The sequence below is a fragment of the Egretta garzetta genome, unplaced genomic scaffold (assembly GCF_000687185.1).
Source record: "Egretta garzetta isolate BGI_Z169 unplaced genomic scaffold, ASM68718v1 scaffold264, whole genome shotgun sequence".
Classification (NCBI taxonomy): domain Eukaryota; kingdom Metazoa; phylum Chordata; class Aves; order Pelecaniformes; family Ardeidae; genus Egretta; species Egretta garzetta.
In genome coordinates, this window is record NW_009259685.1 from 3,594,732 (window position 1) to 3,621,680 (window position 26,949).

The 26,949-nt window shown below is 38.1% G+C and overlaps 1 protein-coding gene across 1 annotated transcript in view; it reads right to left on the minus strand.

The window, feature by feature from the left end:
* ABCA13 (ATP binding cassette subfamily A member 13) overlaps positions 1-26,949 on the minus strand; it is a 203,963-nt gene that overhangs the window by 2,164 nt on the left and 174,850 nt on the right. The window contains exons 56-59 of the mRNA XM_035894140.1: positions 18,706-18,840; positions 16,093-16,196; positions 13,343-13,435; positions 456-561 (exon numbers count right to left, since the gene is read on the minus strand). Coding sequence (XP_035750033.1) covers positions 456-561; positions 13,343-13,435; positions 16,093-16,196; positions 18,706-18,840 — 438 coding nt within the window. The remainder of the gene's footprint in view (positions 1-455; positions 562-13,342; positions 13,436-16,092; positions 16,197-18,705; positions 18,841-26,949) is intronic.

A 26,949-nucleotide genomic window follows, 5' to 3' on the forward strand; every position in this document is an offset into this window, starting at 1 on the left:
AAAGTCCTTTGAGAGTTTTTTCTTGGAATCTAATTACTATAGATCTTTTGTAAGGCTTCGTACCAAATAAAATAAAAGAATCTCCGTAAAGACTGAGACTTATCATCTATGGACCTTATCAGAAAGCAATCAAAGCAAATACTTTCAGTGACTACACTGCACTCCTACCTGAGGTCAGCACAAAGGTGAGTTCAACTTCATCAACAATAAAAGCAAAAGGAAATTTTCACTCAGAGAAAGGGCCTGTTTATTTGTATTGCCTAAAATGACTGTTTGGAATTGATTTAATATCACAAATCAGATTTTTAAGAATTGCTTAATAAGAAATGAAAGGGACGCTCATACATATTTTTTCCAAAAAGATCAATATATCCAAACGTGTATATTTTGTTCTTACCAGCCGATACTTAACCCTGCCATAGAACAAACACTACACTGAGGAGTTTTAGCCGTACCTTAAACTGTGTTCCAGGAAAATGCAGTTGTAGACAGTCCAAAATCATTCTTTGATAGCTTGTTTCTTTACTAAGCCAAACCTTGACAGAATAGCCATCTCCAAACCTGAAAACGATACACAGAACCATAGATCTGTTTGTCTACACTATGAAGACAGGAAGAACATTTGTTTAAATTGATTTTCTTATCATGATTATGTCAAATAACATCATGTATGCCTACTGTATTATCACTGTGATTTTTGTATTATACTATTGAACCAATAGAATTTCAATGAGAAAGTTGTTAAATTAAAGATAACAAACAGAAACAACAAAAAAAATGTTATGCCTATGTTTTAATTACTACAGGATATTTCACTAAGGTACCTAAACCTATGCTAACTAAAGTATGCTTTAATTACTATATTGCTTTGAACAGTTAGCAAAATACTATGAAGATTACCAATCACAAATACAGAAGGAAAAAAAAAATCCTTTCACTTTTCTAATGAGAAAAATGAGCATGTAGCACTATTTTTCAAACCTTTTAACAAAGGTGCACAGCATTGCTTCGGCAATGTGAGTACAATTGTGTCTTACAGATACACAAAGGCAACTGTAAGGGTATTGAGAGATGGCAAAGTTAATGAATTTTCTTTAGCTCTATGGCCACACAACGTCTCAGAAAAAAATTAAGAAATTAAGTTCTCTTTCTCAACATACATGTGATAAAAGTTAACTACAGGCAATCTAACATACTGTCCTGGTTTCAGCTGGGACAGAGTTAATTTTCTTCCAAGTAGCTGGCATAGTGCTGTGCTTTGGATTTAGGATGAGAAGAATGTTGATAACTCATTGATGCTTTAGTTGTTGCTGAGTGGTGCTGACACCATTCAAAGACTTTACAGCTTCCCTTGCTCTGCCAGGGGCACAAGAAGCTGGGAGGGGGCACAGCCGGGACAGCTGACCCCAACTGGCCACAGGGGTATCCCAGACCATATGAGGTCATGCGGCCAGGGGGCGGTGATTGCTGCTCAGGGACGGGCAGGGAGAAGGGTGAGCAAGCGGCTCTGTGCTGCTTGGTTGCCGACTGGGGCTAAACCACAACTCCAACACATTATTTTTTATTAGCTTTACTCACTGCCAATATTTAGCTGGGAGAGTTGCAATAAACCCATAAACACTGAAATGGCAACTGTATTTTTATGCACATTGCTTCAGCGGTTGAAGTTACCCAGCATCAGTCCCCAAAGCAAGGTGCAAGGGCAGAGCTCAGCAGAGAGATGGGGTGACATGGGTCTGATGCTGCACCTCTCCCCTCGCAGCCCTCCTTTGAAGCTATGCATCCTCCCTTTGGGTTCATATTCTTGGTTAATTGCTGGGGGGAAAAGAGCAGCAGGAGCCAAGTCAGAAGAGCTTTCCTCTGCCGCTGCTATTCCTTGTTGCCGGTGAGCAATGGAAAACCAGAGCTGGGAGAAGGACCGGGAGCTTGGACTGCACTGCCCATGTCCCCCCAGGAACCTGCCACTTCCTCCATGTTCCCACTGACCACCACTCCCGCTCCCTTCACTCCAGCATTACTTTCTTTTCTTCACTCTCCAGCTCCACGACTGCTCATTGCCAAATCCTTTTGTACAGGTTTTCAGTTTCTAGTGACTGTCCTCTGTATTACTCCCTGGCACCAATACCCTCCTTTCCCGTGTCTTTTCTGTGTACAACTCGTGATTCAGGGCAGTAGCTGGGTTAATTGTACCTGACAGGTGTGAAGCACGTTTCCACATGATCAAAGCAGTAGAATGTATCATAGCACACTCTATGATGCTGCCCTTTTCCAGCATAGAAAAAATGTCTACAGAATATCAATTAAAGGGTAATAAAAAATAGAAAGGACTACTTTGAGACATGTGTCCAGTTTAACCACTGTCTGAGTGACTCCTGGGAAAATACTTCACATCAAGCACCACGTGTTTCTCATCTATAATAGGTGCGTAACAATGTAAGGGCTTTATCTTTTATCTTGTGTAGGACCAGAACCTCTGTTGGTGTAAAGCAATAAAGCCTTCACTGTTTTCTGAGCAGTGCAAGTTTACACAATGAAAAATTCTAGAATGCAGATTTTATTCTATTAAGAATTTCACATGAATTCAAAATACAATTTCCAAGGATCTTCTCAGAGAAGAATCCTATTTCTTTGTGTGGAATGAAACCATAGTTGCTACATTTTAGGTATGACAGCAGCAGCTTCTGCATAAGAAGTTGCACTGTATGAAAAGCCACATTACAAATAAATTATTGTGGGGTTTTTTGGTTTTTGGTTAGGGTTTTCACCTGCAACCACTGAACTGCTTAAATGGAATAATAAGAAACATTCCTGATGCAGTGTCCTGTTTATTGGTTCCTGAAGGACCTTATATGAATTAAATCCTATCAGGTCCAAGCTGCAGGGTACCAAATATTCACTGAGCAATAAGACCTGACAGATGAACAGGGCTGTTACACAAAAGAGATCCAGAATAAGGTGGAATCCAAAGAAGTGGCTGGCTGATTTGCTTTGCAATGATTTACTAACACATAATAGATCTCTAATTAAATGTTTTTAATGCATAGTGTCATCCCTGAAAAAATACCTGTGACAATAAAAAAAGATGTTACAAAGATAGATATAGTTAACAAGGGTGCTCAATTTAATTGACAGCCAACCTGAGGCAATATTTCACAAGAGGTCATTGATTCTGATCAGTTTTCTGGCATCTCTACACAGCCACCATTGAATTACAGTTTGAAAAATCCTGTCTTATGGAGATGTTCAACAGTTTCATAAAATGAAGTTGTTGTATGCAATGAAGTTTCCAAAGAAAATGAATCAAAATTCTGATTAGCAAAGACAGAGAATCTGTGCAACTTCGGTTTTAATTCTAAAATTGTGAATGACATAAACACCAGCATGGTACAAATAAAAAGCTTTAAAAGATTTTTTTCTTTTGGTTAGTCAAATTATCATGCTTCTATACCTTGATTTCATAATTCATTTTAGTACAAGAGCTCCCCATATAGAGTTAGCTGATAAGCAATAAACATTTCCCCTTGCTACAATCAGCAAGCTGCTTTCAGTAGCGAACTGAGGCGACGGAAATGGAGTTGACCATTTTTTTCTCTCTGTTTTCCTCTCCGATTCAGACAACATAATTAATTCAGAAACCCAAAGTGGAATTACAGAGAAAAGCACAATCTGGTTTGATTAGCACTGTTAGGATCAAACCTTTAGCACCTGATAGTTCAAGACCTAAGGAGGGAACCATTATCATTAAAATGGCATAAGTTGAGCCAGCACACCTGTTCAGCAGCCATCTGCTGCAGAAGAATCACCATCTCTTCAAAGCTATTCAACAAAGATATTTTCTACTGCTAATTTCTACATTACTTTAACAACACCTGCATTTTTATTTGTGTATACACAAACACAAAACCCCACATACTTTGACAGAAAAAATATTTTTCTTCTCTATCCTTCCTCTTCTCCCTCAGTCAAACTAGTTGTTCACGCTTGACTTTCACCTCATTAGTGGTTCTGGGAGTATTGCTTATTGAGTGCTTTACCTGCTACAATATCACCATGAGGCTGAAATTAAAATATAAATTCCCAGACTGACTGTAAACTAATTAACTTGAGTATTAACAACAGCATCAGCTTCAGAAGCATGAGCTTAGCAAGGACTACAAAAGGCATCCAAGAACTCCACACCTTTAATTATATAGGTCCTCAAGTGAGCTGAGCAGCTCAACTAACAAGGGAACTAAAGGAACATAACAGAGCAACAAGGAATGGAACGATTTCCATATCAGGAATTGCTTAATAGGCTAAAACCTTTCAGCATTAAAGAAAGATGACCAGGTGGTTTTACAGTGCCCAGAATCACGACTGGTCTAAGGAATGTAACTAAGGAATGATTCTTCACTCTCCTATGTTTCTCATGCAAGAATAGGGGGCATCAAATTAAATTATAGGGAAGGCAATGCAAAATCTGTAAGAGGAAGTAATTTTCCTTAAAGCACATAGGGAAACTGTACAACTCATTGATGCAGGATGTGCTAGATGCCAGAGCTTGACATGAATTGAATAAGAGATTAGAGAAATTCATGGGGGGAAAAAAAAAAATCCACTAAGACCACCTCTGGCTTAAGAAGTCTCTAAGCCACAAATTGTTGAAGGGTGGTTGAGTAGCGTGGAAAAGTAACTTCAAGTGCTTATCTTGTTCCTGTACTTTTTCCTCCTGGCTGCCATCAGAGCGAGGATACTGTGCTAGACAGGTCTTTGATCTGACCTCATGGTTGTTTTGGTATAAGTATCACAAAGAGGGGGTCAGCCTGGGCTAATCACCCAAGTGATTCCTCAGTTCTCAGAAGGGTTTTGCAGCCCGTGATACAGTTCCACAGCCACATTGCCAGCAGTACAAAGGTAGATAATATAAAACTTCAGGTATGTGTCTACACAAGCTGCAGTCACACACTGGAATAAACTGTAGCCAGATTTATACTGATGAGGAAGTACCCTGGCTGCTTTTCTGGTGCTCTTTTTAGCCTTGCAATGGGAATGGAAGTGGATTTAGTTGCCCAAAGGCAGAAAATTCCCATAAATACCAAGTAGAGGAGTTGCCACTTGGGGCAGATCAAGCAATGCTAACGTCTCAGTGTTCCCTGTTGCCCATTCCTCAGAAGTCCTGGTTCGGAGATTTGAATGGGGACAAGACGAGAAGTTGCTGAAACACAATGCCTTGTGGCCACACAGCCGAGCCTACGCTACTTGGCTGGTCACAAGGGGTCCCCTAGAGGAACTAACTGAGTGTTTTTTGAAGACTGACCCATGAATTCCTGTTTTCTGTGAAGGGTGAAAAAGAAAGTCCATTATTAGCTGGCTTCTATTTGCTTTAAAAAAAAAAAAAAAAAGAAAATCTGTACTTTTATTTAAAGCCCTTAGGAGTTTGCTTGTCTGCAAATAAACAAAACCAAACCTAGAAACCACTGGTTTAACTTACAGCAGGGTCCCGAGTGACCAGTTGGTTGAATCACACTATTCCCAAAGCACATTTACCATCTTTTCTCTCCCCCAATCAAAACTGCTGAAGGTAATCTCAGGAAATCAAGAACATGGCCCTATTTCTTCAACTTTGATGAATAAGAAAAGCACCTAATAATCTGCTTTTATCCTACTAATCAAGATTACCTGTCCTGGAGAATGTTGTGCTATATATCTACATAAAAAACTATAGCTCCCAGAAAGTTTACTGGTGGAAATATAATGTGCATAATTCATGTATGCGCTAGTTTGTTTGATCAAAAGATTACTTCAAAATTACATTATTGGATAACAAAATAAAAAATAATAGAGAACATTGCCACTTAATGCCTGCAAGGAACTGCATCTTTTAGAATATATGCCATACATCAAAGAGGGGGAAATAATTTGTTACTGTGCTGTTTGCCCCTCTGCCTTGGTTTACCTTCATTTGCAGACAGATACGGCTCTAATTTCCTGAAGTGAACAGGCCTCATCTAGACAAGCTAACTTAGTTATTCTAGTATGATTGCTGAAGCACAGGATACAGATTCAGGCCATTCCCCTTACAGCCTTACACACAAGTACAATTTACAAAGAGAACCAATTTTAACACGACTGAAAAGAAAACACTTTGAAAAACACTGTAAAAAAAGAAACAAAAATTAAAATAAAATTATTAAAACAAATACATCACAGTTTAAGATAATTTTAAATCACACAATAAATTTAATTATTTCATGTATTAAGTGGCAGGTAAAGACAATATTTAGGAAGGAAAAAGGTTATTACATTTTAAATAGTTGCTTTGTTTTTTAAAAAATGCTAAAACCAAATGCAAATATACTATCACTTGCAAAATGTGAATTCCTTCTGCAATTATTTGGAACAACGTCAGTGTTGCTGAAAAGATAAATTTGATTAGATGCAAACAAACAAATAGACACAACAAATAAATTATAAAATCTGTCTTCCATATACTATTCACGGATTTTGTTTCATCATTTTTAATTGATTATGATTTTTCCAGGGTAATAATAGAAATATGAAAACAGTTAAAACAATGAGTAACACTTGCTCAAATGTATTGTACATGCACTATTTGTTAACACACAGTCCAGGCTTTCCTATCAAGCCATTTCTGTATTCAGTAATATCATTGCCATAACAATGACAGCCTCAGGTTGTGAGCAAAGCAAGGTACAACTTCGCCTTGTTCTCTGAATGTAGGCATTTAAGCGCTTAGGCATGATTTCCAAATGTGTGGTAAAACCCTCAAAAAATCTTGTTAATTGTTTATACGCGTGCACACACAAAATCTGTCTGTATACAAGCTTGTATGTCTGCACATACAGGCAAGTATCAAGAGATCTTTTTTATTATTTATGTATGACACGCCCAGAGAAACAGGAACAGCAGCCCTGTAATCCTGCGCAAGGCTGATGGTGCAGCCTACAAAGAACCAAAACTATCTCCTCAAAGCACCTTCTGGGCCTCAGCAGTAAAAAAAGCAGGAGGAAGTAACATTAGCATTATGTTGCTATCACTGTTTTCTGGCATACTTGGTTCTGAGTGAGTTTAAAAAAATAATAATAATCAGGATAGCACACAATAAAATGTCTATTCAAAGGACCTTATCAACCCTTCAGCATCAAATTCTCCAGTGCTAGAATGGAGACCAGCTGTGAAATTAAAATTTAAACCACTGGTATGTCTGCATTATGTCATAAGCTTTAATTACATCATCACATAGCATCTCTTCATGAAATCCCTATCATGAATGCCTTACAAGATATACTGGAGGTACCTGCTCAGACATGCGGCTTTACTTACTGCAACATCTAGAAAACGTTGCAAGTAAGGTAGCAGATTGATGAGAAAAGGAAAGAAAATACTTCACAGTTCTGGTACGGCCCTGGGGAACTGAATCCTACCCTTCCACCCCAGTACACCTGTGACATCTGTGGTGACTCACTCAGACCGCATTTTTCACCATTGTGTTCCCATCTTGTTAAGGGCCAACCTTAACAGACCTAGGGCTCCAAAGTGCAGAGGGAATTCGTAGTGCTTTCAGGAACACCCACAGCTACAGCTGAAGTTAACAAGTAGTGTACTTTGAATGCAATGTTAAACAAACGGAAAATATTTAGCCACAAACTGCTCAGATTGACTACCTAAACCATTTTAGCTTTAGCATCATGCTTCAGTTACTCGTCTATAAAATGCGAAGAATTATTTCAAATCCAGTTTCCCAGAAGTATTGTGGAAAACACGGATGTTGATATTTATGAAGCACTACTCCAATGAAAGCTGATAATACTGCATTTAAAGACAGGTTTGAAAACTGTCTGGTAAAAACAGTACACAGATCACCTACTAAGGGAAGAGAAGAATATGAAATCTTAATTAGCTGCTGTTCATTGAATGAACAGGTACACAGATATAATGCAGTGTCCTGTGGAAAACATAGTATAAAATTAAAAAAAAATGCATTGTAATGCACACGCACAGTAGGGCTGAATTAATGTTGCACAAAGTTTTATGAGAGTGCAAAGATATTGCTCATTTCTGAACTCTCAATATGTGTGTTTTTAAAGTTGTAAGAACTCTTTTCTTCAAGCTTTCCTCTGGGAAGATATACTAAGAGCTATATTACATGAATACACATTCACTGCCTTAATACATTTTTCAGAAGAATTCAAAGGAATGTGTTTTCTAGTCAATGGGAATAAAAATTATATTTGCTTCTATATTTTGTGGCATGTAAGACACTGACTGCTAGTATATCTGTTAGTATGATAACACTGTTTTCACTGAAGGCTGAAATATTGATGAGAGCTTTAAACTTAATCCTCTCCCCCATTTAAGAAATCTACAAGTATGAGTTTGAGAAAAGCAATAAAATATCCTCAATCAACCATTTAAAAAAAAAAGGTGAAGTGTAAATAGCTTGCCAACATGTTTTCCAGTCTAACTCTGCTATAACAAATGGATTAATTGTTGGGTAATTTAATCAGATGGCTTGCTGATAAAATTTGAGCAAAGACTTGATGTGTGTCCAGCACTTGAAAAATTGGTATGGGTTTTTCAGCTATGAGAAGTCTGTCCAGATGGCCCTAGAATGAAGGATAGTATTCAAAATGTTGTTCCCAGAGGATTGGCCAGCTGTATCTAACATGGAAACGCTTCTGTGAATTTTTAAAAAAACATTAAGGATAATGGAGAATACTGGAGAGAGCATTTAAATGTAATCCACTCACAATTTAGAGTAATTGACTCAGTTGGCAGGAGTTGTCTGAAATTAGGTTTTAACAGGCACAACTGCCAACACATCTATCTCATACAAACTACATCTACAACTAAGATGCTAACTTTTTGGAAATTGCCCTTCAGTTGTTGTTCCCAGTTAACGCCTTTCTTGGCATTATTCAGAAATTTGCCACCTGCAACAAAAGGCCTTTCTAAAGAACTCAAAAATTTGTTATTCTACAGAGAAACATTTGAGGGTACTTTAAATCTGTTTAAACATCGATAAATATAGTCAGGGCTCAACAGTTGGGAGCAGAAACCCAAACACCTACATTTGTAGTGAGAAGACATTTTTGGATGAGTATTTTGTAACAGGCTTGCACAAGAGCTGGAAGAATGAATCAAGTCCCACACATTAGCAGCAGCATGTGTCACTTTTTATACCCCTACAAAGCTTTTATGATTCACATTAGCATCTTCCTGGAGTTCACCCATACCCTTCATAGCAGAATTTTGTACTGCCATCTGACAAAGCTATATTCAGTCCAAGATTACGGTCTTCCACAGTTGCCAAGGGCTGAAAGCATAGTGAGAGAGAAAGCTGAACACTTGAAACTTCCCACCACAGCAAAGAAGCAAATTTAACAGGGTCCCATTAAGCCTTCTTCATGCATCCATCAAAAAGGTGATCATAATCTAGACTTTAGAGGCTGGCATGGTACTAAAGGAAAAGCAAATAAAACAATTCTGAGGATTTCCACCGACAGGCAGAATCACCAAGAAAGGAAGAAAAAATGTCATTTTAGTGGATGTAGCTACATTTAAAAGAGGAAAAAAATTCTTGAGACATGCTAATGTAATCGCATGTAATATCAAAATCTGCTCCTACTGTTGTTTCTTACAATACAGGACTTGTATCATAAACAAAAGCTGTGTGAAAGTTTTCTTTGGTTTAAGTGTTCATACAGTGTTTAGATTTCTTTATTTCTTCCAATTTTCAACATTAAAAGGTCACTTGTACTTGATTTTAAAATATTTGGTCAATCCGATTTGTAGAAACAAACTGAAGACAGATTAAAGGATATCAAGAGCTGCTTATAAATAAGAGCAAATAAAAAAAAAAGAGCTGTAAAATCTAACAGAAAAAACATTATAATCTGCAACTATGGTCCCCATTAATTTATTTTAGTACCATTCTTGCCTATTAATATAATTATGTATATTACTAGCATAATTCATTCACACACATAGCACACAGAAGCACCATCAAAAACCAATTTTTATGGTATGAGTAACTTAGATTATATCAGATGCTACAAAATCAGTTTTGCTTATGCTTTCCTTCACTTACATTGCTTCATGGAACAGTTTTGTTACACAAATGTGAGGTAATGGGGTTTTTACTGTGAGATGGTGCCAGGGACGAATACAGGAGACAGTGCTAATTGCAGGAAAACACTGTAAAATAGAACTGACTATTGACTCTACCAGTGGAGGCGTCTGTTAGAGAAAGTGTTCTTCTGCCAGTAGGTGTTGCCTAATAGATTTGGAAATCCTTGTGGTCTATCACTTTAGAAGGAACATTTAGCTCTGTATGGCAGTGAGAATGATAGAGCTATTAAATCATAGGAAGGGAAGGAAAACGGGAAGGAAGGACACTAAGTCAATACTCTTTCAAGTTGTGGAAGTTTTTCAGGACATTCAGAGGTGGAATGGCAAGTGAGAAAGTTAAAAGATTCAAATAATTTAAAGCTTAATCATTTCAATGGTTTTCTTTGGAGTAATAAGTAAAAGGATCCTGCTTCTCTTCTTCTTTCCCTTCTCATGTAGAGGCAGAAGTCCTTCATAAGGTTAATGGTAGCATATCTGGAAATTGTCTTCAAATAAGTTCAAAACATTAATTACACAGAGGCACTGAGTTTCTTAACCTCCTAACAATTACTTTATTTATTAGGTGTGTGATAGTTTGGGGTTTATAATGGAGCATTGTATTGCCAAGTAAAGAAAACCACAGTCAGTTCTGTCTGGAGGGAAGTTTGGAAACTAGAGGAAGCAACAAAACAATGGTAGTACAGGGACAGTCTTTGGTTTCTCCTGAGCACTTATGAAAAGTTTTCCAAAGAAAGACTGGAAATGTCTTTACCGTATGCTTAATTTATTTTTATTTAAAAAAAAAAAAAAAGAAAGAAAGACAGACAGCTTTAACAGCTCTCTTTATATAAGGTTTTAAGACTGTGCTCTCTACAGTGGCTTTGCTCCCAGAAGCCAAGAAAATTAATTAGGCAGTCAGAGCAAATTCAGACAACTGCATGATTTTAATTAAATACTTTGATAAAGCTAGTGACTGGTTTTTTCCTAATAAAAGTCTCTAAAGTTTTAGAAAAATTCAGTAGGTTCCTGAACAATAACTGTGGAAAATTTGAAGACAAAACCAACCAATAAGCTAGGAATTAAAGGGATTTTAGTCCTGCCTTAAATCTTAGTGCAGCTTCAGCTATGCAGTTTCTATGGAAAGCCTCAGCAATATTGGTATCCAGTGCACATATTATCCCACATGAATGCCACTGACATAGACTAAAGAACTGTCATGGTAATACAAGGAGCACAAACCTGCTGATAGTATGAAATATTCTTACATAGAGAAGGTGTGCTTTTTTTAAAGTTACAATGATTTTAAACACAAAATTGCTACGAATATGACTGCCAAACATTCTTATCATGACCTTGCTTTGCAGAATTTAAAAAAGGTGTTCATGTAGCCTTCACTCTTGAATGGCTGTTCTGTGAATGTTTTGATATCCTCAGAATTAATTTGAAGATAGTTTCAGCGTGTCATATAGTTTATTCTTCTGCATTGATTTTCTTACTGTGATCTGAAAGAGGTATATCTACAAAGACAGTGCAGCAAATTGAGAAATAACTGTCCTATTTATATGAATATAGTGCACACTTATGAGTATGCTTACGATGTCTTGCTTCCTAAGAAGGTGGGTGAAGAGGTGCTGCTAAAGGAAACATCAGGAGTGGCAAAACAAAGACAAAGTCATGGAGAAGATAAAGGTGAAGCTAGCCTTTTGTGGATGCCTCATTTTGCCCTCTCAAGGTCAAGCTGAGAAGACAGAGCTAAGTGCTTACTCCAGAGGATCCAAAACATCAAAAGGAGAGACCCACGTTTATCCCAGCTAACTTTATGCACTCAGCTGAAGTGCCTAAGCAATACCGTTTTTTCTTATTAGGGGGGACACACATTTTCAAAAAGCAGTTTTGCCTGCCTAAGGCCTGCACCGTCCTCTACAGACATCTGTCTCTTGTGCTACAAAAGGAATAAAAGGTACCTGCGCTCCTGCTAAAGTATTCCAGGTGGTGGGACAACAGGCTACTCCATGCTATGAAATTTGGGAATAAGAGACAGGATGGCAAAGGCAAAGAGCTAGATACAAAAGAAGCAGAAACTGCTGAAGAGCAGTTGACTTCATGCCTCCAGAACCTGAGGCAACGGCTCTCTGAAAGGTATGCAAACATAAAAGAAGGCTATGGTCACACAAAACAATCAGAAATATAGATGCAGACTTGAATTTTTTTCACCATCCACTTTGTAAAGTCTCTAACTGAAAGTTTATCTTGATGAAAAAAACCTTGGAAGGAGAGAGCTTATTAAAGTAAATGTGAATCAGGCCTGTCATGCTAATGTAGCTGCAAAACAAGGGCCTCCAGTTCTGTCTAAAAGGAAGGGCAAAAATCCAAAAGTACCCTCAAAGGACAAGAAATTATCCGAGACACAGATAACTTCTGCCCTATAACGATGGCAGGCAGCAATTCCAAAACATTTCTGTAGAGCTTGTTTACACCATCAAACTTATCTGCACTTCAGAGTGCTAAATGCTGAGCTAGTACAAAGCAGTGTAGCTTTGCTGCTTGTAAATGATCTGTATCATTTGACACAGCTGACTGTCTGGGTGCCATACAAACTCTACTTATTACCGAATGTAAATGTTCTAGCTGTAAGTTGCAGCAACTTTCCCCTCAGCTTCTGATCCTGTTTCCTTTTTGGTGGTTTTATCTCATACTTTAAATAAGCATCCTCATTAACAGATATTAAACTAGCTCATGAGCAGAGTTGAAGCAGAAGACAGGCTCATGCACACCAGGAAAAGGATGCAGAAAACATAGCATAAATATCTGCAATTGCCGGTGAACTCAGTAGGAAGCAGAGATGGTTCAAAATACATCGCCTTACTGGCTGCTAACCTGTTAAAAGTGCTTCTTCCTGTTACAAGAAACCCTCACAAGGAACCAAAGTGTATTTCATCTCTACATGTTGAATTCTCACAACGTATTTCTCAGGTTGAGTGCAGAAGTGCTTCATTTTAGATACAGATCTGTCTCTTTCAATTACCAGTGCAGACTACAAAGCATTTTAGCAATGCCATGTCAATTTAGCTTGCTAAGATATCCTAATTGGCTCTTTTTTAACTTCAGTGATGGCAGGAAAAGAAAGATGTGCTTAGCAGTCATAAGTATTTATTCCTCGGCACGACTAAAGTGTTTAGCCAGCTCCTAGATTGAATGTAGCTGGAAAAGGTTTGATGTTGACACATCATACCTGTTTTTAATGTGCTGGGGAGAACCAAGACACTTGAAACTTCCATTGACCATAATAGCAAGTCGTGTGCAGAGGGCTTCACATTCTTCCATACTACAAGATAAAATGGGCAAAAAAAGATTAAAGGAATAATAGTGAAAACAGAGAACATTATTTATACCTAACTATAATTAAAGTGGAAGCAGTCTGGACAGCTGCAAAAATAGGTACACAAAACCTTTGACTTTAAAGGCAACAGTCCAAATTGTAGCCCTAGTTAGTACATACAAAAGTTATTACCACAGGACAGCCAGAAGAGAGCCCTAAAATGGAATTTATGTTTTTAGTCCAGAACTAATTGGACAATTCTGGCCACAATACAAAGGTTTTACTACCACAGGCAAATACATGATGGGCAGTCTCAGAAATGCCACTGAGTGTGAGAGCCATGAACTCTGTTATTCCCTGTAATATCTCTTTGTGGTCATTCTGAGCTGAAGGGTTGAGGGAGAAGAATGAAGTAAGTTTGCTCAGCTTGCCTCCTGCATAGTACATACCCTTAAAAAGTAGTTAACCTTAGCCTGATTACAGGATAGATGAAGATGTAAAACCCTACAATCCAAACAGAAATTCAGACACGGAAATGCTGCTGAATAGGAAAGCAGGATCCTGTTAGACGGGACTGCTTCAGACGATAAATAATAACTTTGACTTGTAAAGCTTAGGGCAGATGGGCTGCCGTTCTACATATTATATAGAATGGTGTGAGCAGTTCTTCCAAAGTGTTGCTTTAGACACAGGACATCAATCGGGACATATCCGTTGTCTCAAAGAGGAGTCAAAGTTGTTTGACATTCCTGCAATTCACTGCGTGTACTCCCTGACCCTTCTGAAATGCTAAACAAGAGTTGTCTTGTGTGCCTCAGCCATGTGCCTGTCCAAATTAAAGTGCTTTTACTGAACAAGCATGGCAATCAAGTACCCTCCTAGGAAGAATTTCCTTAAAATCAGAGAGGGATACGGTGAGAACTGCCAAACCACTATATTTGAGAGAGATGAGGGGAGGGCTTGCTAACACATCTTCCCACAAATCATGAAGTTAGCTGAGTCTCTTTGGGGTGCAGTAACTCCTAATGTTCCCCTTGGCATAACACTCCCCAGCTGTGGGAAAATAACACAAATTTAGGCCTGTATGGATAGTTAATACAATCTCACTCCTCTCCCCCCCCCGCCTCCCCAAACAAAAGTTAAGCATTGTCTCTGAAAATTAAGTAAATAGATCTCAAAAATTTTTACATAGAAAACTATCTTTATACCTTATGCTTTTATTCTCTGATATGCATGAAGATTCACTTCATAAGAAAAATTCCTTTACTTCTACAAGTAACCTTCGAAAGAATCTCAAATAAATCTCCAATGTCCTTCAGGAACTAGTATATATCATATAAAATAATTTCTCATTCCTCCACCTTGCCACAATAATATCTTCTTAATTAGAAAAGAAATGGGTACACTATGATTGTACTTATACCTGCTTCAAGTCATTCATTTGTAGAGCTAAACAAGTAATTAGTAACAATTTGATGGAATTTTTTGTTTGGTTGTTTACAGCATATTAGTAATGAGACCACAGCTCTCTCCTGTTTAGCTGGTGTTTGACAACTAGGGGTTCTTAATTTGGACTGAGAAGTCAAAGCACACTGTTTCCTGAAAATCACTCAGTTTAATTCACAATGCATAACTTCTGTTCCCTAAATAAACGAGATGGTAAGCACTTGGGCATCAAATACAGGTATGTGATTTTCAAGATTCAGTTTCCATGAATAGAATACTAGAAACTTTTGAGAACATATTTCCATCAATAATGTAGCACACACATGTACAGGGACAACAAATACATTTTGAGAACATGTGAAAAAAAAGATTAACTATATCTAGAAAATATTGAGGGAAGCTTTGCTGTGTTCTTTTATAGATTCATCTATGCTTCAAATCTAATTTGGCCAAAATGTTACATTGCTGTTTTGATTAATGAGTTCTGTCCTCTCTGGCCATGTTTTCATGATCTCTCCCTCACTTAAAGCCATTTTCTATATAATTATATGCATTATACTATATTCCCTAAGGGAACATTTAATTTATTCCATTTTACTATAGATTTTACAAAACAATATTGATGTTTCCTCCATTAAACTGATATACCAATGACTGTATCAGAGAATTGACAAGATATTTAATGTAGATAGACTCTTCTAAGAAGACAGGGTCACTCCTATTATTTCCAGTAGTGCATACAGAGAATAGCTAAGGCATCTATCTTTAGAATGCCATGGAACAGTCTATTTCATACACTGATGCAAAACAGAAACCGTAATAAAATCAGAAGAGGGTTTTTTCCCGCCCACCTCCCTTTGCAAGGATTTGTAAAGTGGGCAGCTGCAAAAGGACAACCTGGTGTTCCAAGCAAGAAGAGACAGTGCAACACTGAATAGAAAGACCATAGAAAAGGAAGAATTCATCACATCATTTTTTCCTGCACCTGCAACCCCCTTGAGCCACATCTAATCAGTGAAAATTACATATAGAAAATATTTAGGATTCACACAAGTACGATTTTCATGAGCAGGAAGGAATTGCTGTAAAATACCAAGATATATCCCACGTTTCACACCAGTATGAGCACGCCTTCAGAATATGCTCTTCTGCTCTCAGCTGACAGCAGGTGAGGAGAGAGAACAGGAATATGCTGGCTGCTGGGATAAGGGTCTTACCTGTGGGATGTCAGCACAGCTGCACAGCCATCTTGAACTTCCTTCAGGATGGTTTTCCAAAGGTAGCGTTTAGAGCAGGGATCCATCCCAGAGCTGGGCTCATCCTACAGGGAAAATGAAAATGACGATACAGCACCATGGGAAGAACATACCACAGCACGAAGAATCAACAAAACTCACAATAAAATCATATCTTTTTCTCTAAAAAAGCTACATTTTCAGGAAGTTGCTTAAGAGACACCCTGATCTTTTTTGCTTTACCACATATAGTTTCATTTCTAAATTTATAGAAGGCACTTTTTATTAACAATTTTTATATAAATAATACGCTTATATATTATATAATAATATAATAAATATAATATGATTTATAAACATGCATTATGTTTAATAATATATACACACACATATGCTTTTTTAATAGGTGAGAGACTTGCAGGTGTTTTTCCTCACTTCCTGGGAGGTTTTGGTGTCTGTTTCTCCCCTATGAGCACGTCTGCCATGAGCGCAAGCAAGTGCAGAAGTCGTCTTGTAACTCCTGGCTGCCTGCCCTGCCCACCCCATAGCCAGATGTGGACAGTATGTTTGGATTCAACATCCTCCAGCAATTACTCCCACAAAGACTCCACAGGATTAAATAACAACCCAGTCAGCTACCCAATGCAAACCATCTGGCAAACCCATTTCCCACTCAAATGGCTTTCATGGAGAAAGAAGTGCAGCTACAAAACCTACATTTTCCCTTCCTGTCTAATCCTGCTGTTCTCACTAAATCAGTTTTTGACTTCATCTACTTGTGGGAGCAGAAGGAATGATACCTGACTGTCAAAAGCCAGCCTGTGTCACTACAGAACTAGGGAGAAGGAAACACTTCCAGTTACTGTCTATACTATGGAATTTCATGAGGGGCGTCAGCACCTGTTAGGGTGGTGTGGCCTTGGCCAATGTATTTGCAGCAAGGAATCCCAGCTGAAACCTGGAAGCAAAGTTCTCAAGAAACAAAGCAAACAAAACATCCAGTTTGATGCTGATTTTGCTGCTTAGCTACCAATGGCAGAGGTGAAAAAGAATTCAGTTCAGTCTCCTATTATCTGTGGGTAGCTAACAAAGAAAACGTAAAAAGCAGTAAAAATAAAGCAACCCACGCTATTACTTAAAATAATAGCCTTGATCCTGGATGCAATCTAGAAGCAGATTCAGCTGTTTATGTCGGTATCTTTGCTTTCAGACAAAAAACCAGCCTTTTAAAATACTCAATAACTCCTTTAAAATCTGCTAGCTTTCTAAAGCCAGCCAAGTGTTTTAAAGCATTTGACATGTTTAGATATTTTTCTTTCCCCTTGTCATTACATATGCAATAGTCTGTGCCCTGCAGCAAGAAGTAGGTTGAAATGGATACTTGCAGTAGCATGCTGTCATAAAAACATTAAAAACCAGTTGGAGCATTTTCTAGGATCAGGAAAAAGCACTGATTTAAGATTATCTCCTCCTTTTACTAACTGAACCATGGTCACTTTAAGCATAAAATGTAAATAAAATAACTCAGCTCAGAAGTGAGGGAACCATAAGAAGTTAGAAGCAGCAAAATGTGTCTGATCTTCTGTAACATGCACCCCGTGAGAACACCAGTTTTATCTGGTTCTACTTAGCCTGTGATCTATTACTGGAAGCACTGGTTTTCCCCCCAACTCTGAGAACCAGATTCCCTCTGACAGTTCTGAAAGGTTTATTCCATTATTGAAATTGTTTAGCTCTTCCCAGCCAAGGCTCAAGAAGGGGGTGTTCAACCTTTTCTAGTGAAACAATAGGCAATGATAAGAAAGAGAATGTGGTGTCATAATGTTGCAGTTCCCAAAGCTTTGTATTTCCCTGATATTCAGTACAAAAAGCATTGTTTAAACTGGAAAGATCAGTTTCAGGTGTAAATGAGCAGCAGGGTGTGAGCACCAAAACAACATGTGATAAATAATTCAAATTAATATATAGTTTGGGAGCATTAGTTTGATTGTGTGATTTGTGAGTCTAATAAAAATATAAGAACTGGCCAGATTTATGAAGCGTGACATAGTAAGGAATATGAATATCCTGAAAAATATAAGTCAATAATTAATAACACCAGCTCCAACTTACTAATTAAAATAAGAGTCTTCCTTCTCAAGGAAGACAGTCGAATTATTCATATATATTTTTCTCATATTATATACAAAGTCGACAATACAAAAACCATTAATGTATTTCACATTAAATTCTTTTTTTACTCTTCTATATAAGGAAATCTTTAAAAAAATTACCTATCCATTTTGGCCATGGGATGCTACAATTGCATTTGTGTCTGTTTAGGGCCCTTTTTTTTTCCTGCTCGCCCAACTAGCCCAAGGGGAAAAAAGAAAAATAAAAAAAAGAAAGAAAAAAAAAAGAAAAGAAAAAACAACTTCACTTTCTGTTTTTGTGAGCACTGGAGAATAAAGTAAGAAGCATTCATACAGCAGAACACAGAGACCAGTTGTACATCCATGTATCAATTACTCTACCTGATTTTCCTTAGAACAACATGCAGGACAACAAAATTCAACGTAACCCATTCATCATAGGCACAGTATTACCTTTACTCACCAGCAAAAGTATTTGGGGTTTACCAACTAAAGCCACAGCAGTAGAGAGCTTCCTCTTTGTGCCAGCACTGTATGTTCTTACCAGTTTGTCAGCATGGGCATTGAGCTGTAACCGGTTAACAAGGTCCTCTGCAACCTGTGGTTTAGAAATTTGAAGGCCAGCAAAGATGAGTCAAATTAGGTAGTGTTTGTGCTTAGATAAAAAGAACGCTCTGTTCATGCCTATTAAGCAAATGTACATATTGTTTCCTTATTTACCCACATTTGCTGCATATTATTACTTTTGAATCCTAGACACGTACAAAAAGCTGCTCCAGGACCCCTGGTTCTCCACAAAGGATAAGGATTTTCTTATATAGAAAATTTGGCCGTGTCATTGCTTGTAACAGTCATTTGCGTTCATTTTGTGTTGATGGGTCAATGATCTAAAATGTTCCTCACTTCACCTTGTTGTCCGGCATTTATTTGACCAAACATCTCAGTGACTGAAAATTCAGGGGAGAAAATTCTGCATCAGCCACAAAAAGATGGAAATGGCAGAAAAGCAAGCCACAGGTCAAGCATTTAGAGTGTCTTAAAGGCCAAAGCTAACTTAGGATGAAATTAGTATACCTTTCTAATAACTGAGAGAGGTAAGTTGACCCTAGCTGTTTTGGTTGTAATCGCTTAAATAAGTGTGTGTGATCTGAGTGAGCTGAGCAGGCACATGAGCACAGCTGGAGAAAATATTCATGCTGTCCTCTGTGCCCTTTCTTCTTTACCTGTCAGAGATAGTCCTAATGTACAAGCCTTCCTCAAATACTGGTTCCAGAGAATTTTAAGCGTAGCAAGAGCCTTGCTCCACCTATACCAACTGTCGCTGCTGGACCATCCAGGGAGACCTCATGTAAAAACATGAGGGATGCAGCAGTGACTTTTCTACTCACCCTGCAAAGCAGCAGGTGTTCAGGGACATGCTGCTGGGTGGCTGTATCACTAAAGGATGATAAAATTTGTACTAGAGCCAGGATGTCTTCAACCTGGGTGCACCACAGCTGGGAGATTCTTGTAAAACAACTGGTTGCATGGTGCTCTATTGCCCAGGATCAACTGCCAGAGAATCCCCAGCAGTGTGGTGCATTCTTTTTGCTCCCTCTGCACTACCTTCAGCAAAAAGCAAGGAAGGACTGGGAGGATTAGTTAGATCAGATGGACAGTCTCCAATTAATTCAGAAAATCCAATGGAAAGAATATATCAATAAAAAATACTGTGCATTAATATTCTTTATCCATTTCAAATAAACTGCCATAAGCATAATAATATTTTTTATAGGACAGTTTTGTGCAAATTCCTTAAGAAATGATCAAGATATCTGTGACCCTTTTAGCAAGTCTTTTTGGTGCTATGGATAAAAATAAGAGACATCTCCAAGAGCAAGTTCTCTGTAATCAGAAACAATGCTGCAGTGGTGAGTATTCTAGTGTGGATCCTTGGCACTGGTATTAACAGTCACTAGTGTTTGGTGTACCTTAATGTATAACCCGACAGCAATGCATGTTTCTCAGAGAAAAGCTACGTTTTATAAATATTGCTCTGACTACATTAAATGCAGAGAGGTTTTTTTTTTTAAAAAAAAAACACCTTAATCAACAATCATTAAAACACCCACAGGTAATATTGTACTGAAAAGTTCAAGTGTTCTGCTATTTCAGAGTTAATTCACAGTGGTTTACTTTCATTTAGACACTATTGATGCATAGCAGAAGTGCTGCAAATTCAAACATTCTGTGGCTTTAGAAATGATCAAGTGTATAAGTTATATACTGAGATATAACAGCTGAGCTTTTTTTGATGTGCAGTTTGTTGGGGGTTTTGGTTTTTTTCTTCCAAACATAGGTCTCATTATACACTGAAACAGCCTGTAAAGTGAGCACCTCTAAAGCATATGGTAGACAGTTTATCCACTTTACTAAACTGACTTGACTTTGCTACCACTGGGAATGCACATGTTAGTGACAACAGGATTATCGTCCTACAAATTCATCAACAATATACAAAGAATTACACAGAAAAGTTCATAAAAAATCAAGACCAGAAAGTGAAAAAACACATGATCTCTTGTTTACACTAAAATTAACAAATATTGCAAACTACAACAGGCTTCAAGTGTTATTAAACAGTAAGGAAAAGAGGAATACATATCACAGCTGTAGTAAAAGCTATCCTTTAGCTATGACCAGAACCGCTATTTCAAAGAGAATGCATTTGAAGGGTTACCAAAACTCTTAGTCCAAGTCAGCAAAATGCCATTATTTGAATGAGACAATGAACGCTGCACAGGGAAGAATTTAGAAAGCCAAGCAATAGTGCCAGAGAGAGAAGAGAAGAAAAGAACGTTCACACAAGCCAAGTCTTATTGTAGTCTGAAGCCCCTGAGGAGACTGAATCATGTATCAGGTGTGAATGTAATGCTCTTTGTAGGGAGCAACATTAAAAAGAATCGACTTTGCAAGATTTACAATTCCACACATAGAATCCTCCCAACTACCTGGTAGGTACTCAAGCATTCAGTGAACAGATACTCATGACTACCCCAGCTCCTATTTGTACAAGGAGACAAAGCATGGCAAGTCCTCTGGCAAGGGAATTTTGTAAGACAAGGTTTAGTTAAGGTAAAAAGAGAGGGGTGGGAATCATTTCATAGTACCCACTTTGCTGCTGCTTTGAATGTGCAGAGCTTCCAAGATAAGCCTTGCAGATCATTGCAGCGCACACCACAAGCTGGCTTCACAACTAGGTATGCTTCTTTGGTGCAAAATGCATCAAATTAGAACAGACTTGGAGCTGAATCACATCAGCAACACAATTAGAAATATTAGCCAGTTTTCTTACTCCTAATCATTTCCAGCTGCACCTAAAAAAAAATCTCCTATTCCTGCTATTCTCCTCAACCCTTACATTTCAAAGCAGCACTGCAGAGCATGCTTCAGCAAATACAAGAATATAGAGCTCATTCTTCTTTCAAGGGATGAACCCAAACCTTTTTCTGTTTTCTTTAATGTATATCATAAGATTTCCAGTCATAACAGTCTCAGCTTCATCAATATGATGTAAACAACAACAAAAATGTCATTTTAATGAAATTCAAAATATCATGTATTAGGTATATTGTGGAGGAGCCTGCACATCTCCATCATAACTTCATTTATCTGTATAACCAGTGGTATGTTGTGGTTTATATCATAGTATACTATAAAATAAAAATGAAAATCCCTCTTAAGCTACTTTAAATGAAATTCAGAATGGAACATGTGACAAATCTTCAAACATACACACAATTATGCAAGAGATTTACAATTCTAATGGTTTCGTTCCTTTAGTGAATGTGAGAGATATACACAAGCACCCCTCCTTGTCATATTCATCATGATGTTCTATTTCTGGTTTCAATTACATTCAGCGGTGAATAGTGAGGAGATACATCAATTTATTTAGCAAGTTGGTAACATTGAGGACAAATTAAAAGGCACAGAGTTATATGAAAACATATACATTGTGAGTGCACTTGAACCATAAAGACATTTTACATCTAGTCATGGCTGTAGTAAAGTATTTAAACTCTTTCCTTCCTTCCCCCTCCCAAATCCAGATTATAACAGACTTTACATCTATCAGCTAACAATTTCCTTATTTTCCAATATTCCTTAAAATGATTTGCTTTTGCCTCATCAATACTAACATCTTTAGCAAAAGTTCTTTTTCCCCAAATTAATTTGGACTAATTCCCCTAGCTTTGGACTAGGCATTGGAATGAGCCCTTCAATCTATAAAATGTAAAATAAATCCCCCAATACTTTGTGCATTTCCTAAATACTACACTCATTCCAGAAGAGGCAGTAAGGTAACTTGAATTTCTGCACACATGTTAATATTTATGGGACTAAAGGTTAAAGTAGGCATGGTGTCCTGAATCCACCAGGGAACCAAAAGGCACATCTACCTCACTGAAAAGCCGTAAGTGATGCTAATTATGTAGCCACCAATACTAATGATTTTCCAGTGTCTTTGAAAATTACCACTAATATTCAATTAAATAATTAAGTGGTACTGAGAGTTTTCAGTTAGCAGGTCTTCCAGAAAAACTTGGAGTTAGCAAAGGCTCAATCTATTAGAAGACTAGAAATGTGATAACATGTCTATCCTAACTTGAAGGGCTGTATGCATCAGTGTATTAATTTTGCATCAGTTCTGACAAAATAAATACAATGTATAACTTCTTGCTATTTTATTTTGAACAGCCCCTCATAAATCAAACCTGACCTAATACTGATAACGTGCATCATACCTAGTACAAATGATAATAAGACTGGGATGAATTCTGAAAAATAATTACACACTTCCAAAATAGTAATTCAAAGTGTCAGGTTCTGAGTAAATGTAGTTTGAAGATCCTAAATAACAACCATCTATCAATTCCACACGCTTCAGAGTAATCAGAATTGTTGGATTTCTTGCATTAATAAAGTGTATACTTATGGTCAACCTTCTAGGGGAAAATAGCTCTCTGTCCCAGAAACTTAAAAAACTGTACACACCAATTCTGCTGGGGGTCCAAAAAAAAAGCAAGCATGCAAAGAGTAAATTAATTTACAAATTCCCATTTCCAGCAGCTATAGAATATAACAGGTAAGGAAGTCAATGAGATTCCAGAGTCAGTGCAAAAATCTTCCTGGAGAGTTGACCTAAAGAGAAATCATACTGACATTCCAAGTTGCCTCTGAAGGCCTGATGAAGCTTGCTTTGAGATTTGCAACACGAGTTTTAACACAAATGAGAGATGCCATTTAATGTGTTAATATTTTATATTTTTTTTAAACAAGCTGTATGCTGTCTTTTGGAAGAAATAGAGTTAGTGAAACTTTATATATTAAAGAAATAAAGACACAAATTAAAAATACTATGTTAAATTAGTATCTGTCTAAATAGCCCAAAAGCTCTACTCAAAGTTTTCTAGTTCTGCAGCAAAAAGAAACTTTCAGAGCAGACTTGGGAAGTAAAGTAAAACTTCACATTACATGAAGCTTAACGTTGATAGCAAATGACCCATTTTTCTCCTCCTTTCCCATTCAGTTAATTACTGTTTTGGAACATTAAGTGCACTCAACTTTATGTCAGGCACTTAACTCCTGCTGCTGATAAATCTGTCTAGCAAAGGATTTGATCCTTGAAGTTAGTGCTTCGATAGATTACTTTAGCAGCAACACAACCTCTAAGTCAGCTGCCTGCTTGCCACTTTATTAAAAAACTAAGCGAATGTATGTTGCTTTCCTCACCAAAACCACGTACTGTCTAGAATATATGTGCACGTGTATGTTAGCAGAAACACTCACTGGTGAACATTCAGAGGCAGATTTGGAGCGCTGTATCGTAGGCAAGAGGGAATGAGAAAACAACAGCTTATGTTTCCATACAGCTGCTATTCCAAAGCATTCCCTGGCCATATTTTCCTTATAAGCAACTAAAATGCACACTTTCTCCAGGCACCAGCCATTTCGGAGGTGAAACACAGCAGCTGTTCAGCACTTGACAGCAATGCCACACAGTCAGAAGGGCCAGCTGACAAAAACATTTGTTTTCCTCTGATATAGCTGCATTTCGGTTTTTGATGAAGGTAAACCAGAGTAGCTAAATATTATCTGCAGGAGCCCTTTGATGCCTTGATCGCAAATATATGACAACAAAGACTGCTCTTCAATCTGTGCATACAAAAAATTAGGACAACCGAAAGGAAGGACAGTCTCTGTATCACAAATGTGAAAATAAGGCACAGAAGGCTGCTTATAAAGAATAGTCTACACATACCCCTAGATCATCTAAGGTGCAGGATAATCATAAAATTAACTCTTATCTTCTTCCAGTGCACCACAGTAGCATAACTCATCTCTAAATATCATGGAACTGATTTTGATCCACTTGAAACAGGACCTGTACGTGAATTACCACACCACTTGAGAAACTGTTCCCAAATGGTTTTGAGAACTGTCAGTGGAGTAGCTGTGTGCTAACTGCCCAGAGAATAGCTGGACTGGAACAAAGTGGAAGCTCTTAGTACACCAATTATTCATAAATACTTCTGCATTTGAAATGGAGTTTGTGAATGCCAGATATTTTGGAGAGTGCGCTATTCTGACATTATCTACAAAGAAAGTGTACGAAGCCAGGTTACCCTTGCAGCTCCTCACCAAATAGAGACAAGGAGACAGCATTTGCAGTAGTGTTTCTTTACATATGCACACACAGAGATCCACCCTGCAAGCACAGCACAGAAATCTGTTGGTGTTGTCCCACTCATCCCCATCTGGAAAACTTCCCAGGCACCCAAGAAAAACTCCGTGCCGCATGGGACAGTTTCCTTATGAAATCCAGGTCCTTAAGCACAGCATGGATCTCTCTCCGTTCTCAAGCTTCCTTCCAGTTAGCTCCTGATCCTGCTCTTCATGCTCCAAACCAGTTGCTGCTGGGAGGCCAAATGACCCGAAGGAGTCACAAATCAAGCAGTGACAGCAGGATCCCTGTGCACACATGCACACACGGACGCACTCTCCTCTACCACTCGCTGTTGACAGAGTGTAAGATTAAAGCATTAACAGCCCACCGTACTGCATGGATCAGTTCACACTTCTCCAAGATACTGTCTCCAGTTGTCTGCAACGAGGCGTCACCAATAAGGAGATGTCTGCCAGTGCTACCTGAACAGCTTTTCCTCACACCTGTGAGTACTAAAATAAAACGATAGCTGAGAGCCTGCGACTCCAGGAGTCAGAAAGGTAGCACCGCACTAAAAGCCCTAACTCCGCCCTCACTCAGAGACACCCCTCTTGGCAAATTCCAGTCAGTCATGGAAGTAAATCTTCCAATAAGGCTAAGGCAGTTATTTTAACTGTGGGGAAGCCCTTCTTAGCCTACATCACAGGCTCATTCCTACTCCATTCCTCTCTCAGAGGATCACCATCCGCCTGGGTTTCTGTGCTTCAGCCTATTCACAGATGGGGAGTCTGCTTGCTCTATGCTCTGCAGTGAGCTTGCTGAGAGTAACCCTGCGTGTATGTGACCCAAAGTGCGTGAGTCAAGCGAGTGCCACCAAATATAATTAAAACTATGTACTTCTATCATTCAGGTGCTGCTGAAATTTCCATTCCTCCTAGTGTGTCTTAAAAACTGCTTCATTTATACTACATGGTGTACCATTAGGACATATGCATTAAGAGAATATATTGTCTTTTCTTATGAAAATGATGAGACAGAAAAGCTTAAAAGCCATGTCTAGAGCATTTTAGGAGCACTGCTGCATAATTAAACAATCAAACTTTGATTTCTGTTTTAACTTACACTTAGGACCAAAAGCATTCAATAACGTATGTAAGACGTATGGATATTTAACAGCATTCTTTTGAATGACTACAAAGCTCTAGAGGAGACGCCAGAATCCATTGCCACCTTTGTGTCTATTAAAGCGCCACAATAATACATGCTAGTTATGATAGGCTTTTAGCCCAAATGTTAGCGAGGAGCTGTCAGTTCATGGAGAAAACATGTAATTATAGTTGAGGGGTTTGGTGCAATAACAATCATCCCTTAACATAGTTCCTTTAGATCAAGGGAAACGTATGCAAGTTTTCAGTACTCTGCTAGTACTCAGAAGCAAAAACTACCACCGAAGCTTATGAAGAGCAAACAACTAAATAAAAGACTGTCTGATGATTTCTAAGCAGCCTGCAAGGAATGTACTGTTAAACAGTCAGTTAGAAGTCCAGCCAGGCAGGATACTGCCCCCAAAAAGGGGCAAAGACTTGTAAGAATCTTTTATTTCCCCCAGTCTCTCATCCAGAAATACCCAAATGATTAGCTTAAGAGAGGAAAAAATCAAAATATTGCCTGTCCTGCTGCTATTATTGGGGCACGATGGCGGTTATTTCTGAATACTCAGTGTCCCATTGCAGGAATCATACCTTTTTCTGGAATAGTACCTAGCTACTGGGGAAAAAAAGCTGCAAAGAACCAGAAGGTGGCCCTCTCATGTACAGACAAGGAACTGACTGTAAACCACTTAGCAGGCCCTCAGGCAATACCAGGAAAATGCTGGGTAGGTAGAAAAAAATATTTCAGTTACATGCAGTTTTGTTTCTGGAAAAAGGAAAAGGAAGACTACAGGCAGCGTTCTGGCGGTTACGAGGACAATCCTAGAGCCATAACAACTACACGGGA